The sequence below is a fragment of the Sinohyriopsis cumingii genome, chromosome 13, assembly GCF_028554795.1.
Source record: "Sinohyriopsis cumingii isolate HCF-2022 chromosome 13, ASM2855479v2, whole genome shotgun sequence".
In the NCBI taxonomy this organism is placed as follows: Eukaryota; Metazoa; Mollusca; class Bivalvia; order Unionida; family Unionidae; genus Sinohyriopsis; species Sinohyriopsis cumingii.
This window is the reverse complement of record NC_142973.1, coordinates 23,966,673-23,984,523: the sequence shown is the minus strand read 5'-3', so window position 1 is coordinate 23,984,523 and position 17,851 is coordinate 23,966,673. Positions and strand designations below refer to the sequence as shown.

At 35.3% G+C, this 17,851-nt stretch overlaps 1 protein-coding gene across 2 annotated transcripts in view; it reads right to left on the bottom strand.

The window, feature by feature from the left end:
- Positions 1-3,968: 3,968 nt before the first annotated feature.
- LOC149785062 (uncharacterized) overlaps positions 3,969-17,851 on the bottom strand; it is a 32,937-nt gene continuing 19,054 nt past the window's right edge. For both annotated transcript variants that reach the window (XM_089978780.1, XM_089978781.1), the window contains exon 5: positions 3,969-17,663. In XM_089978780.1, coding sequence (XP_089834906.1) covers positions 15,135-17,663 — 2,529 coding nt within the window. In that variant the 3' untranslated portion in view covers positions 3,969-15,134. The remainder of the gene's footprint in view (positions 17,664-17,851) is intronic.

Genomic DNA, 17,851 nt, shown 5'->3' with positions numbered 1-17,851 from the left:
GAGGCATATAGCAGAGTCTAGTTTTGATGGAACAGTGCCATTTAATCTTGCATGACATTGTGCTATTGTTTGCACTGAGAAAGGTATGGGGATATTTGATCTACAAAATCAGTCCATACTGCTGTATAAGGTAATATCTGAGTAGGCTTGCTTTAATCTTTATCTCACTCCAAGTTAGTTGATAAAGGCCTATCATCTTTGGCTTATGATTGACTGTGGTGGTGAGATGAAGTAATTTCCAAAGAGTTACTAAGTAAAGCCTCCTGTTCAGTGGCAAAGGCTTGGGAACAAAGTGAAGCAGCATCCCCATGATACTGAAACGCTAAGGTTAGGCTGATCCATGAGAGTACCTATCTTATGTGGGTTTGGCAAACTGGACAAAGATCATTTGTCTGGTGGCTGACAACAGACCACTGGCTGTGGTATTGACCTGTTGTGATCACAGCCACATGGCATAGTCCAGTCATGGCAGAGCTGGGTCATTGTAGTTGGCATATTGTTGTCCAGTTGATAACATTGGGACAGGTATGGAATATTTGTACCACATAGCCAGTCCGTACATCTGAAGTGCTGGGCACTAACTGAGGTGGTTTGTTTTTTGTGGTATTGACCTGTTGTGATCAGAGCCACATGACATAGTCCGTTCATGGCAGAACTGGGCCATTGTAGTTGGCATATTGTTATCCAGTTGATAACGTTGGGACAAGGTATGGAATATTTGATCCACGTAGCCAGTCCGTACATCTGAAGTGCAAGGCAGTAACTGAGATGGTTTGTTTTTATCTCGATCTCGCTCAATGGCAGGTGATAAATATGATTGGATGTTGATCCCATGTGGTAAAATGGCCTACTGTTCTGTCAAGAAAGGTTTATTATGATGCGATGGTGATGGAGGAGTCAGAACTGTCACCGACCATGATAACTTCGACCACTTTGTGGTTGATGAACCATGTGGAGTGCAATACCCATGGAGAAGCCAGTTATTCCCCACTGTGACATCTGCATGTAAACCAGTGACATCTTTATCACTTAAGGTTGGCTTCTGCATCTTCCCTTTAGTACCCCAAATACGACAGCACATTGAATTTCAGACTGTAATATGCAAGTCTGACATGTATTCGAAGATTTGCAACTGAAGCAAGCTACACATGTAGAGTGGTTGTCAGTCCCATGTTTCCGTGGTTTACAAGGTTTGCCATGGTCTAAATCTGTAAGACAAAATGTATCTGACAATATATACAGTTGTAGCGTGGCATGCATCCTGCTTTATGAACTCAGACTGTATCTGCAAAGCTACAAACTATGACAATTACCTGTAAATGGGTACACATGGCTGACAATAAAGGTAGGGTATTGGAGCAAAACTATTAATACATATAAAATGTAACCAAAAATATCTAATAAAAGTTACCTGTATGAAAGGCCAATTGACTGACTATACAAGTAAAATCACTGAAGTGTTGCTTAAAGTAACTATGGAGTGGAGAAAACTTACCTGCATGTATCTGATCATGGCAGAACCTATACAGGAATATAATTGAGTTTTCTATAATACACATAATACATGCACATAAAAATATACTGAAGCATCACTATTGATAGACATTATATCAATTGTAAGACAATGTTACCTGTAAGAAAGGCCAAATGAAAACCTACACAGGTAAAATCAGTAAAGCATCACTTATATAACTACAAACTAAGAATAGGCTAATATAGAAAACTTACCTGTATGTATCAGACTATAACAGACATTTTACAGCAATATTTAGACGAGTTTTATATATCACACACCAGACCTGTACATATTTAAATACTGCTATAGCAATGTGGGGGAATGCACTAGCGATCCTTGCAAGTGTATACTAAAGGTGCCTAAGTGTGTCAAGACAGTAAAGTGATGATACTGAAACTTTGCCAATGAATACAAAAAGAAACAAAAAATTGGAAATTCATAGATGGAGTTACTTCCCTTTGAAGAGAACACTCCTCCAACTTGCTTTAAGGTCAAAAGCTTCCAAAATACTTACATGTGGATTGCAAGGCACCTGTCTGTAAAACATGCTACTCAACATGTGAAGAAGTAGTAACTGAGGTATTCATGAGATTTGGCACCAATCCCTGTATCAAGAGATCACTCTAACTGCCACCTAGGTGGGCAGTTAAATTTTAGCTGTTTAGCTAAAATGGTTTTGCCTGGGAAGAGCTGGATTTATAAGGTAGTAATAATTCTCTAAAGATATTATTACTGGGTAACATATTTGAAGAATAAAATTTAACACTGAGCTTATTCAAGAGTGTGGATGGACATACATACTAATGTGTACATATGGATATATGTATGGATACAAATGCACATAGATTCTAAAGTGGTCACCATGTCAAGCTTCAGGCAAGGAAGGTCCACAAAAACTGAATTATAACCTTGCAAACGGGTTAACGCTATAAAAGCCCAAATGAGATGTGAATGCTTATATGGAGTCTACCATGTTAGTTTTAAGAAATATTATACTGTACATGTCGCAAAAACACCTAACAAGAACTTGCAGAAGCTTTTTCTTATTGTTATCATAATTTAATGTCATGTGACTTTTTGCAGTCAGTAATTTAAATGTATTTGAAAAAAAGACAAATTCCAATTTCATGCTTCTAAAAGTTGATTGATTTATAGCATTTGAAATCGCTCATATTCTAATATTACAAAATATTTTCAGAATTAAAATAAAAATGCATCGATTTTGACAATATTTCTGAAATCGTGAATTGTGCATAATTGTGAAGGGGAGATGCAGTGGGATTATTGACATTATGACGAACCTATTTTCCACCCTGCACTACTAAACCCTATAGATGGATACAATTAAAGTACTAAAAGGGCACCTGCCACTTGCTTTGGACCTTTTTTCTCCAGATGTCACCAGGCTTCTGTCTCATCCAGAGCAACCTATCTATGAAGTTTATTAAGATCTACTCAGTAGAATTCAACCTGTTATATAAGCCCATATTTCTCTTTGTCAGACCAGCATGCTTAACATTTAAATGTTAAGTGGTTGAAAAACAACAAATTTGAATCTTGTTATTGTCGAGGCCAATGTATGTTTAAGTTTTTGTGAAGGTCTGTATAATAAACTAAAAGTACTGTGAACAAGTCATTTAGATTCTCAGATCATGACTTTTGGCATTTGGACTTTCTGTTTATCTATCGGGTCACCCATATACAATGTCTGGTGCAGGAATGTCAAGCAGAACTCCAAGGAAACCATGTTGCTATGGCCAGTCACAGTGATCTTGATATGTAATCTTTTGATCAACAGATCAAAATGGTTCTTTGTCTACCAGAGAGCAACCAGCCTGCAAAATTTGAAGGAATGTGTTGCTGAATTTATGTTATTGCACAGAAACTGATGTGCCAAGTATGTTGTGGGTATTTCAAGTAAAATTCATGTTATCATGTTAACAAGAAATGAACTGACAGGTGAACATTTGGTTTCACCATATGATGGCCACATAACAAAGGACAAACTCAAGTCATCACAACACCAACTTGACAGATGGACATGACCATAAAATTTGTGTTCCACCTTATAATGGGCACATAACAAAGAATAAACTTAAGTTATCACAGAAACAGCAAACAGAAAGATGGTCATTACCACTGACATCATGTGTTCCACCTTATAATGGGTGCATAACAACGATAATCTGAAGCTATTGTATAAATACAAGATAGATGGACATGACCATAACATGTGCTGCACCTTATGATGGGGATACAGCAAAGAATAAACTCAAGTTATCACATGAACACCAAATGGATGGACAAATGGACATACCACATGTTCCACCTTATGATGGGTATATAACAAAGGATAAACTCTAGTTATCACATGAACACCAAACGGATGAACAAATGGACATACCGCATGTTCCACCTTATGATGGGTATATAACAAAGGATAAACTCCAGATAAATTAAAAGTAGAGGCGTATTTTTATTAAAAGACATGCATTAAAGACAAATACAAATTGTATCTACATAAAGGACTACTGGATTATAATAAGACATATATATTTTTTATTATTAATGCAGTATTTTCAAAATCATGTATAACACTATTTATATCAATATGTAATAATGAAGGAAAACACTCAAAACTACTCAAATTATTAAAAAGACATCGAAACAGCTCTTTACTAGAAGTCTATTTTTGGTTAATTATAGCAGAATCAACAGATCAAATCAGTTGGAAAGTATAATATATAATGGGTATTGTAGATTAAAATAAATGAAAAAATCCAAATATTTTGTTCACAAAGCCTGACTGGATGTGACGTTTAGAAAAAAGAAAAATAAATTCCAGCAATTGTTCCAAAGTCGTGAAACAATACGCAGATTCATTCTGCAACAATGTTGAATCTATTTCCACAAAACATACTGGCTTTTTATTTTTCTAAACCTGAATTTGTGCAATAAATAATCAGCAATATGAGAAATATTCATAAAATCAACAATTCACGAAGTTCATAATCACTGTGTCATATAACTTGTATATGAACAAAACATGGTGGCATTAATTTGTTTGCTCTATCAAGATAGTCAGTGCTAGAATAGATTCACGTGGCTCTACAAACATTATCAACTGCTAGAAGATTATTATCCATAACGATAAACTGTCCTTAAGTGTAAAGCACATTTCACCATAAATACTTTAGAAATAAATAAAGAAAAAGTTAAATTCATATAAATGGTAACAGAAATGTAAATGCAAAGATGTTTATTGAATATCCTGGTTCATACAGCCAAGATTTTTTTTTTTGTTATAACAAGAGAACTTTAAACAGCATTTGATACACATATATTATGCCCTTTTCTCTACTAATGACCTTGACCTTTTAGTTATGGACTTGATTATTGTGTGATAAGGTGTGGATGTAATGTTTCATCAAAGTATCTGTAGGGGTAAAAAAAAAAAGTTTGAGTCTGGATAAAGAAACACCACTTGCTAACTGTATCCATCACTGTCACCCTGACCTTCAGGATAGGAGGTCAGACTGTGAAGACTGTAGAAACTGTCAAGATATATAAAGGGTGAAGCTTCATTAAAATATCATTAGTTTTTTCAAAACATATCTGTTCATGCACAGAGATCACACTGTCTAGTCATGATATATGACTGGTTAAAATTTCCAAAAATATCTTTGGTAGTTAAAAAGGTATACTCCAGACAATGCTAGAAGTCCAAGTTGTATTTTCCCTTGCTTTGACCTTCAACTTGAGGTAGGGTGTGTGATTGTTATTTGAAAAACTGTCTATGTTTAATAAAGAATTGGCTACAGTTTAATTAAAGTATCTTCATTGGTTCCGAAGTTATACTCTGGACTAGGCAAGTCACAGAATCACATTTTCTTTTGTGGTGACCCTGACCTTGAGGCATGGGGTATGTCTCATACACACACACACACATGCACACACACACAAAGAGCTTAAGTTTCATTAAATTATCTGGACAAGGATGCAAGTTACATAATTACATTTTCCCTTACTGTGAACTTGATCTTAAAGCTGGGAATCTAATTATCGTATTCAAGACCCATCTAGTCATGACAATCTCTCCTCCCACTTCAAACTCATGGGCTGGACAAATAAATGTTAGTACACAGATGACACCATAAAATATAATACACCTAACTAAAGAGAGACATATATAAATCTCAAAACATCAGAAAAAACAATTAGTACAAAGAGGATCTTTTGTGACCATGAATAGATAACTGTATTTAAAAGAGTGACAAAATTGCAAAACATTAGAAAAAGTGACTCTTAATTAGATAAGCACAGCTTCAGTATAGTATATTTAGTAAAAAGAATATCTTGTATAAGCACAACTGTAAAACTATTAATCACATGACAAAATAAACTGATTTGATTGGATGAAACTGCAGAATAGTGCAGTGAAATGACTTTGTCTTGGTGTTACATGACATTATCACATCATTTATGGCATCAGAGGATGTTATTGTACCTGCTATATACAGAACAAGAGCATCATGAATAGCACATTATCTGCCCACCTTGTTTAATAATTAATACTTAAAGCACTCAATTCAATACACAGAAACGTTATTTTCTTATCAGACTTTGATGACTGTGACCTGTGACTTTTAGAATCAGATTATATATATTTCTACATTGCCATTAAAAAAAAGTGACTTGCTTTCGATAACAAAAATTATCTGGCCTTGGGACAACTTTAGTTATTGCGCAGAACCAGTATTCTTCTTTCAGAGACCCTGACCTTTGATATTTTGACCTTGTATATAAGCGGTTCTTAACCTTTATGGGTGGTGACCCAGACTGGGTTTATGGTGTTAGCCTCACCACTTATCAAATGTTAAGAAAACCACTTGGGTGGGAAATTTCAAATCATTGAGGTTGATTTTGGTGACCACCTCAAAACAGTATGTCAATCCAGTATTGGATTATGACCCATGGGTTAAGAACAACTGCTGTAGATGGTGGAGAAAGTTATTTTTGTGCAATAAATAATTATTGTTCTCGATCAGTGACTTTGACCCTGAAATCAAAAGGGTTCTTCTTATTGCAAAATGCAAACCTTCTGCAAAGTTTGATAAATATAAAAAGTGGAAAATTCATATTATTGTGAAGAAAAACAACTGGTAACAGACAGACAGATGGAAAACAATAAAAAATATGTTCTACCTTATGGCAGGCAAATACAAATTATGATACATGTATAATAACCTAAGTAACACAATAGTTGATAAAAAGCACTACATGTATGAGCATACATTTCCTGACACACAGGCAAGAGTATCCAAAAGACTGATGGAAGTTTCTCAATAAAAAGACAAAATAAGCACACATATTTCTAGTGAAAAAGGCAAAAAGTGGTATGTCATTCAAGACTGCTGTGTTCCATGCATTTTTCTTTACACCCCAAAAGTGAGATATATGTATAAACAACCTAAAACTCTTCAAGTTTGCTTGTGTATCTAGCACATCCAAATGCAAACACTGTAGACCCAAATCTTTCTATGCCATGGCAGATCAGGGTCAATCATGTTCACTGTTGGATGTACACAGGTTTTAATTCAGCCAGGAGATCATAAAAGTCTGAACCAATCCATGTTATCATCCAATCAGAAATGCCCTTTCAAATATGATGCAATTTATGCATGATTGTAAGAAAAACTCAAACTTGATGGTTTTATCATTTCCAAGCTGGTATAAATCTCCTGAATTTCAGATAGGAAAACAATGGCAGTAAAATGGAAAGCAGTACTAGTAGTCAGACAGTCAAGATGTTTTCTACATTACTTTCATTATGACATTACTGGCTATTGCCATATAGTAGTCAATCAAGTTCTCTACATTAATTTCATTCCAAAATTACTGGCTATTGCCACTATGGTAGTCAGACAATTTAGCTGTTCTCTACCCTACTTTCATTCTTACATTACTGGCTATTGCCACTACAGTAGTCAGACAACTTGTTTTCTACCCTACTTTTCATCTGACATTACTGGCTATTGTCACAAATAGTATTATCAGACTAAACAAGTGGCAGAGTGGTCGTGTTAGTTGTACTTTGTCACTTCAAAAGAATGAGACACCATAACTAGCTAAACTTGCATCAAGTCATTTCACAGGTGCTTTCTTTTCATTCCAAAACAGGTCAACAAAAATAATATCTGCAAAATTCTAATTTCAGTTCCTGACTGAAGCTGTAATTGCCTTGAAAAAAATTAAACATTACTGGCAAAAAAAAGTGTTCTTCAAAAGTTAATATAAAAACCTACACCAATTACATCTTCACAGAATTTAACTTGTGATAGGTTTGTTACTTTTCAACAATAGTGAAACATCAGAACACTATGCCATGACAATATCTTACAACCTAAAATGGCCATTATTTGAGTTCAAAATTTTTATTTTTAGGTTGGTTCATTGAAAATCATGAAACTGTATAATGAAATAGGATGAAACCAAAATATCAGTCATTATGAAACATGGGGCAGTTTCATCAATTACAATTTAAATCAATTAAATCATTACATTACAATAAACATGTTATGTTAATACCAGAAGCACATGTAAACATTATTTATATTTACCATATGTACTGTAATTATAAATTGGTACAAGTCCCAAAGTTTAATACTCTACTTCAATTGCAACACAACTGCAACACAAACAAAAAAGAAAACATATTTTCTCCAATATAAGCATTTTATACACATCTGCATATGTACATGTGAATGTATCTATAAAATGTAAAATTGTAGTGCTTTTGCAGAACACTGCTGAACAATAATCTGTTTCTTGGGTAAAATTTACTCTGAATTCCATGATTTTATCCATAAAATGAATGAAGAGCGAGATTTAACAAAATTAAAACTGCATTACCTCCTTTGCCAAGTTTTGGTTTGCTGCTCTGTTTGATGTTCTAGAACAGAACAACATTAGTCAATAATGTAGATATTTATTGACTGTGTGGTCATTTCAAGTAAAAATGGCAGACTATGTGCTGTATATGGTCACAAATATGAACAACAAGAGTATCTTGAATGGCACATTATACATCTGCTCCATGTTTACTTAACACTAAAGTTATCATGCAGAATCCATTATTTTCTTATCGGTTTATATATTACCCTAAATGCAATCCACTGACAATGCTTGGTCAAGAAACAATTTAGAACAAAAGTTATTCTGAAAAATTAAATTTTTCTTTAGAGCCATGGTGACCTTGACCTATGATCTTTTGACCCCAAACATCAGTAGGTCTCTTCCATATCTTGTTTCAGTCACTGTCACCTTGACCATTAACTTCTCTTAAATCCCAAAATATATAGGCTACTTTCTAAACCAACATGAAAGTCATGAGCTAGCTTTGTTGAAGTTACAAAATCAATAACTGAAACTTGTCAGAAACTACTTTGTTTCTTTCAGTCATATTTACTTCATCCTTTGATTTTTTTTAAACCCCAAAATTGACAAGGCTCTTTTTTTTTTAGTCTAAGTGCAAGCCATCCACAAAGTTTGGTAACTGAAGAAGGTGGCAAAGTCATAAAAGGATTTCCCAGATGGCCATATTGGAGGTCACATTGATTTTCATTTATGACCAACTTGACATCAAAAGAAGTCCTTCAGTGAAAACCGCATTCTGATATGCTCATTTATTCTGGAGAAGTAATAATCAGATTTTCAAGATCACTACCATGGCAACCATATAAGACTTCAGAACGATACTATTTGTATTTAGGTACAACCAGATATGATAAGAAACCCTTAGTGCAACCTCATGCTGATATGACCATCCATTAAGGAGAAGTAGCAGGATTTTCAACATGGTTACCATGGCAGACATACAGGATGTCTGAGCGGCATTATTTTCATTTAGATTCAACTAGACCATGGAATGAATGTGTGTGTAAAGTTTCATGGCAATTCTCCAAGTTGTCTGGAGGGTTAGCAATAAGAAATTTGTGCTAATGGTCAATGACAAGTCTTCAAGCAAGAGTAGTGACAATAAGATTGAAGGACATTTCAGGTGAAAAAACCATGGCAATATTACTTTTCATTTCGAAGGATTAGCAATAACAAGATGGCCATCGTGGGGGTCATATTGGACATCAGACTGAAGCCAATTTCATTTAAGACCAACTAAGCATCATAAGACACCTTAATGAAAACCCCAACTATAATATAACATTTTGCTTGGAAGAAGTTGTGATAACAAGATTTTCAAGACGGTCAGATACTAGATCATGGGATGAATGAATATGTGTGCAAATTATTATGGTAATATTCCAACTAGTTTAGGTGGAATTAGCAATAACAAACTTGTGCTAACAGACAAAATGACAACAGACAACGCACAAGAGACCATTCCTAAAGTTATTCAATGACCAGTAGTGCTAAAAATAAGACATCTTCTTTCAAAAGGTACAGTGGAACCTGTCTTGAAAGACCACCCCTTCTGCCAAAACATAATGGTCTCTCATGACAGGTGGTCTCTCATAACAGGTTATAACACTATATAATCTCTAAATCTATACATGGAGAACCTGGTCTCTCAAGACAGGTGGTCTCTCATAGCAGTGGTCTCTCAAGACAGGTTTTACTGTATATAAATTTGAATGAAAAGCACATATCTTTACTAAATTTTTCATTTAGAGATTTTTATGCAACAGCTTATTTGAAAATATGCCAAGACTGCAGCAATGCATTTGAATGCACAATTTAAAAATTCTATTCAAAAGCTTTCATCACGTTTTCTTTTTTTTCATCTCTATAACAATATTGACCCTAGGTGCAGAATTAGTCCTCTCGTTTCCTTACAATTGCACAAAATTATTATTCATTTAATAACCGACTGCAAATTTCCTATACTATAATTTCAACATTAGTGTATTCTTTGTTCTAGAGATATACCAGTTCCAGCTACGTATCTACGCAATACCTATCTCAACCTTTATAAGGACCACACTTTTCGATAAAATTATTAATAAATGAGAAAGAAAAAACAATTACAATTAAAACAAATATGGTGTTCTTGGGTATGGAAGATTCAAAAGCTTAAAAAGAAATAGATCAAGGAGTGATGCAGAAAAAAAGGACAACTACAAACAGGCATGGTCTTTTAAATTTCTCAATTTGAATGTAGCAAATGTATGAGCTAAATTAATCACTATAAAATGCTATGAACAGCACACAAAAAGCCAACAAATTTTAATTTTTATAGCATATAATACATTTGAAAAACAAGCTGAATCCATGATGTAACTGTATATTACACAGACATAAGTATCTATAATGCACATAATATACTCACAAGTCACCACTCTGGTGGCCTAAATGGTTAGAGCATCTGCCTTGGATGCAGGAGGTTGCGGGCTTGAGCCCCAACCAAGTCATAACAAAGGCTTTTAAAAATGGCATTCGCAGATGCCTCAATTGGTGCTCACATTAAGAGGTTAGTGTTACAACTGGTCCGCCTGGTGTCAGGATAATGTGACTGGGTGGGACACAATGCTACATGTCTGTGTCATGAAGCCTCAGTGCTAGATATTACTATAAACTGACACACTGCAGACATCATAGTGATATGAATCAACTTTTTAAAGCTACGTTAAAAATCTAAATCACAAATACACAGACACACATACTTACTGGTCAAATTCAACTGCAAAATGCACAAACCCAGATCTGCTGTCACATAATGTGTCAGCAGATCTGAGTTTATGCAATTTGTTAGAAGTAATCATTAGAATACAGAACACAGACCCTTATATGTGGCACGTTATGCAATGGCAGATCTATGCTGAGTTGAACTTGACTTAAAAGCAAGTGTATAAAGTATTACAAATGAAAGGAAAATGAATTTATCAAAACTACTACAGATGCTTTACAGCAAGTTAAAAAAATCTCAACTGGTAAGCAAGTATGGAAGATGTGCTCAGATATCAACATGTTCTTGACACAGCATGTGCATGACATCATTCAAGAACAGCCTTCTGTACCCACATATAATTTCTTACTTTATTAAAAAGAACAGAAATGCAGGGATTTTTTCTAGGCGATTCTATGGGGGGGGGGGGTCTGGAACCATTGGGAAGAAATGCCAGACCTGTGAACCCTAACAAGATCTTCTCGGTAAGGTAGTTCATTAAGTTATACCAGTTTTCAGTAAGGTAGAACAAAATACCATATATTGCTATTATCAAGCTGGAAAATATGCCTTTAAAATTTCAGAAGTGTGATTCAAGACTGATGCAGAGATGGTAAATATTGTGTACAACCAGGACTAAAAAATTTGTCAAGTTAATCTGAACCTTAATTACCTTCAGTACACTTTCACAAACTATCTCTCAACTAGACATAATCCTTAAGAAAACAAAATTAAATTTCATTGGGACCATGGCAAAGGCAATCATCTTACCTGCATGTGCCATATTCAAATCAATGCATTGTTGACCTTATTATGTCCCATTTGTTCTGATAACGTAGCACTTGATGCACACCATTTTTAAAACAACAGCTTGATAATGCGGATGTTTTGCGTCACAAAATACGTGCAATTTAAAGCATCTGAGGTACTCCTGTAAAGTTGGTCCGAGCCTCTGACCAAATCCACTGAATTTAATGTGAAAACCAGATCCAAATATCAACAATGACTAACCAGTATCCAGATGTTACCACAATCGTATTTCTAAAATTCATGCTTTTAATTCATAAGTCCATTTTTTAAGGATCATTTAAGATATAGCAAAATCATAAGGGTTGGCAGGTCTATTATGTCCATTGAGAATAAAATTATGTTTTGTTTTTGTTGAATTTTACTGGCTATAATATGTAATGGAAAGGGTAGATAAGTGCCTTTCACAAGAACTCACTGAGCCTACCAATGAGGTTCCATGTCTCTCCAAAATAAAATTATGAAGAGTAAATTCCTAAAATGGGAAATCTGCTTGATTTTAATTTTTTAAAATTAAGACAAGGCTCTATTTAACCACTAAAAAATCCCTGAAAGGGTGGTGGAAACAAGAATCTCTAGAAGGGAATGATGCTCTACTGCCAGTAATGCAAGACAAGACAATGTCCTATTTCTGATTGCAGTAATGAACCATTTTTGAAATCCTTAAGAAAGTCCAACAAACACAAAAATTTGTAACAAAAAACTTTACAGGTTAGTATGTTCAGAAGATACCTTCAAGTGCAGGTTAATATTCACCATAATAGCCATTTAACTTGAGCCCAATCTCACGGACAGAAATCTATTCAATCTTGTCTCAGACAATGTAAGGATGTCAAATTGCATTGATCTAATTTTTGGAACTAAAAAAATTTAAAACAATCCCAAGTGCAGATAAAAGTGGAATCATTCAAGATATTCATGAGCTATATCCACAAAATGGGTTTAATACAAATCCATATGTGTTTGTGTGCTCACAGATTAGTATTGTAGAAATCAAGTCACGACCTTTGACCTTAAAATCAAACTCAAAGTGTTTATTATAACTTCTTAACTTAAATACAACAAAATACAAAGGCCAGTTAAAATTCACTAGTACATGCACACAACGACTTTAGACATAGCTCCAAGGCAAATCAGGTCTGGTTTTAAAACTCCTTCATAAAAGTGCATATATAACTGTGGTCAGATCTGTACCATTTCCATTCAGAACCAATTAAATATTGCAAGAAGTGTTTTTAGTGAAAGCCACATGCTAAAGATACACATCACACAAGAGTAACGACAATACTATTTTCTAGGAGACCATTATGGTGATATGTTGGAGGTCACATGAGCAACAACATACTGCTATAATAATGTCTAAGTGAAAAAGTCAACAAGATCATCGCTTTTGGATAATCAGCCATATAACCTGTCAATGCAACCATTATGAAGGTTTGATCATTGTAATCATTTATACAGGATTAACTATATATTGTACAATGCATTTTTTTATGTTGGTAACATAAAGTAGAGTTTTCTGAAATATTTTATAATTCAAAACTTTGATAAGAAAACCAACGAAACATGGAAAAATAATAATCTTATCTGAGTAACTGCAATTTTTTTTCTCCAAGTACGCTTAATAATTGAGTATATCAATGTTTTTACTTTTATACATTTGAATGTTTTTAAAATTTACTAACTTTGAATGATTTTATATTTTACTTTTTATACTGCTTTTGAATAATTTTACATTTTACTTTTTATACTAACATAGATATGAGAAAGCTTGCCAGTAGCTTCTCTTGGGTTGGTGGTTCTTCATGGGTTCTTCCCCCAACAAATACATTTGCCACCATGTATAGCCTATCATGTACTGAAAATGGCATTAAACCCATAACAACAACTTTTCATACTATTCTATGTTAATTTTAGAAATAATTGGCTGCCATGGTAATGTTTGGGGAAAAAAGTTTGGCAAGAGTCATCTGAATTTCTGGTAGGTAAATGTGTAAAAACATAGACAAATTTAATATAAGAAAATTATTATTTGTCACAGAGTCAACACTGCCATGACATCCAGTTGTTGTTGTTGTTGTTGTGGGGTTTAACACCATTTTTCAGCACATGATAGGCTATGCATGGCGGCCAGTATTAATGGTGGAGGAAGAGCCTGGGAAAACCCCGGGAAGAACCACCGACCCATGAGAAGCTACTGGCAGGCTTTCTCATGATATCCAGTAAACATCACGCTACAAGGAAGTGTTTTGATATAATACATGCAACATTCCTGTAAAGGAAGAAAATCCATCAAACGTCAGCAATACCTCCTGTCCCTCTTTTAAATATCTAGCATTCAGAATTTAGCACCAAAAACTGACACATTTTCCAGGTCTGATGACTATCTTTCCATCGTGTATATTCTGCTAATAGAGTAGTTCTGGTAATGAGTATAAATCTATCAAAATGATGTCAGTACAGAACATATATGCAAAGAAGGAATCTAAGATTTGTTTCAAGCATTCTGTGATCTAAAAATGGCAAGTGCATGACGCTGTAAAAATACTGAAATAAACAGCATTTTAAATGTGTTGTTTTTAAGAGTTAAAACTGATGAGAATTTCTAGATCTGATTTATGAAACTTAAGGAATAATGAATTTCACTTGCCGCAAGCAGCTTATGGTATAAACATCTATTATCCAATTTGTATCACAAATTTCATATCAATTAAGATTATATATAATTGCTTATAAGTCAAGTCAAACTGCAAACAACAAAGATCCTGATCTGCCATAGCATAATGCACCTGAAAATCAGGGTTGTTGTTGTTTGTACTACAGATTACTTCCAACAGCATTATGCAAGTTGGACTGGTCTTATAAGGTAGTATATACAGTAGCCCAAAACTGATAATTCATGTTCTCTTATGGTTCCTATGTATAATTTGGAGGCATTTCTCTATGCAAATTTGATGCATACAGATTTAATAAGAAAAATTAAAGTCATCAAACTCACTGCCCAGAATTAAACAGTTACACTTAACAAGTCTAATATCCCACAAATACATCAAATTTACTGAAAACTAAATGGCACTCCTGGAAGCTACAAATTTTGGTGCTTGAAGTCACACAATCATATCTTTTTCACAACTAAAGCATATCTGGTGATAAATTCAGCGATGTGTCATCTGTGTGGACCTTCATATGCAGCATTAGCTCTCCAGGCTGGGTGAATGTCTCGCCACACACATGACATCGTTCTACCATCAGCTGTTGTTGATGATGTGACATGGGAGTTTTAGGTCCCATGGATCCATGCTGGGAAGAACTCTTATAATGGTTCTCCATGTGAACATAGAATGCCCCAGGATGTGTGAAGCTTTCTCCACAGATGTGACATTTATTGTACATGGGAGGTGGTTGTGGTGGACCTGGGTACTGCGAAAGAGGGTCCTGGTGATGCATGCTAGAATATGACTGTATTGGGCTGTGATACTGCATTCCTGGGTACGCCTGTATGGGTGAAGGATATGGCGTATTATGATACGACTGTGAGCTATGGTATGTTAGTCCATAAGACTGGTGATGTCCACTTCCATACTGCTGTCCACTAGTTGTTGACTGCAAATCAGTATACTGCTGCATACCTGGATATGCATGCCGCATGTCTGGAGGAGAGTGCAGAGTAGAGTACTGCTGTGTGGGTGCTGAATGAGGCGTGGTATGGTGCACTGGGGTGAGAGGTTGTAGAGACATAGGTTGATAGTCACCATGTGAATATGGAATTGGACTCGGATGGTACAATGATGCAGAAGGAAACTGACTCGGTGAAGACTGCCGTTCTGAATCTCGTGAATGTTGAATGGGTGGAACCTGTTGCTCATTTCTTGGAAATTGCCCTGGTGAAACCTGCTGGTGGTCTACTGGATAGTGCCCCTGTAAAACTGGATGTTCCTCCTGTGGCAAATTGTCTTCTTTAATAAGCTGACCATTTGAAGAATTTGTTTTCTTATTTGAGTTTTCTTTAGTAACTTTCTCATTGGTCTCCTTAGTTTTACTCTTGTCTCTTTTATCTTTGACTTTGTCTTGTTTACCTGTTTTCTTGACTTTGCCTTTGCCTTTCTTCACAACTGAATCCTTTTCCTCCTCTACTGGTAATTCTTCCTCATGTTTGGTCAATGAATCTTCTCTCTGTTTAGACAGATCTTCCTGTATATTTGAAAATGTTTCTTTCTCCTTCTTAGGTACAACCTTTAGCTTCTTTGGAGTTGAAGCTTTTCTTTTAGATTTTGGTTGCTCAGTGGGTGGCTGTTTGTTCTTCTGCTTCCTTTCTTTTGATTGATTACGATTACTTGTTGCATTTCTTGGATGATCAGAATGAGGTGACTCCATTTTTCGTTTGGAGTCTAAAGATTTTCTGCTTCTTAAGGATCTTGTTTCATATTCATCTTCACTCTCGGGCGACTGCATGGAAGATGGGGAACAAACACTTTCTGTATGTATTTTCATGTGAATTTCAATCTCTCCTACTTGGGTGAACTGCTCTCCACAAATGTGACACATGGTATCTTTCAATTCTGATGGATCCTCCTCCTCCTCAAATGACATATTGGTGTCATTTTTGAAGAACTCATCCTCTGAGTCATCCAGTTTTTCATCCAACTCTTCCTCCTCTTCTTCCTCTGTTTCATCTATCCAATATTCTCTCCTACGTTTCCGTTTAGGTTTCCGTTGTTGCCGCTTCAACCTCTTCTTCATGGAGTTCTCCAGTGATAATACCTCTTGGAAAGCTTCCATGTGTATTTTCATATGGAGCAAAAGTTCATCTACTTTTGAGAATTTTTCTCCACACATCTGGCACTTACGTATTTCTGAAGATGTACTATCAGAACTAGCATCTTTAGAGTCCTTGTTCTGAATTTCTTCTATATGTAACTTTAAATGCTCAATCAGGTCCTCCACTGAGGAACATTTCTTTCCACATATCTGACACTCTCTGCCAATTTTTGCTTCTATTTCTTGTTTTGTGCCTGCTACAGTGGCCTCTCTTGCATGGATTCCCATATGTGCAATATGGTTACGTCGAGTTGTAAAACCCTTCCCACAAATGTCGCAATGGAACCGTTTTTCTCCAGTGTGTGTTCTCCTGTGCCTTCTCAGGTTGCTGGCCTCAGTGAATGCCCTTCCACACTGTTCACATTTATAAGGCCGCTCACCACTGTGAATTCTTAAGTGGCTTTTCAGACTTCCTGAATCTGTAAATGCCTTACCACAGTGTGTGCAAACATAACGTCTCTCTCCACTGTGTGTTCTTACATGCCTCTTCAAATTTCCACATTCAGAAAAACATTTTCCACAAAATTCACATTTGTATGGTTTCTCACCACTGTGAACTCTAAAATGACTTCTAAGATGGTTTGCTTTTATGAAATTCTTTCCACAGACTTCACATTTAAATGGCCGATCCCCAATATGGATCTTCATATGGTTTTTCAAGTTGTCAGAGAGAATAAACGTTTTGTCACAAATTTCACACTTAAAAGGTCTCTCACCAGTGTGTGTTTTTTCATGCTTTCTAAGGGAGTTGGAGTGCAAGAACATTTTCCCACACTGTTTACATTCATGATATTTTGGTGGTCGCTTTCGTTTCATGTACTCCCTGCGAACAAATGAAGTAAACTGAAAAAGAAAAAAAACAGATAAATATATCAATGGGCTAAATCAAAATTTTCAGTATCATTGATAGGCTGTGTGCAGTAAGCCATGTGTGGAAGAAAAAAATCTCTGAGTAGCAAGATGCTGCTGATCTGATATCGTCTTGAACAACTCTGCTGCACAACAATTATTAGTTCTGCTAAAAAACTTGA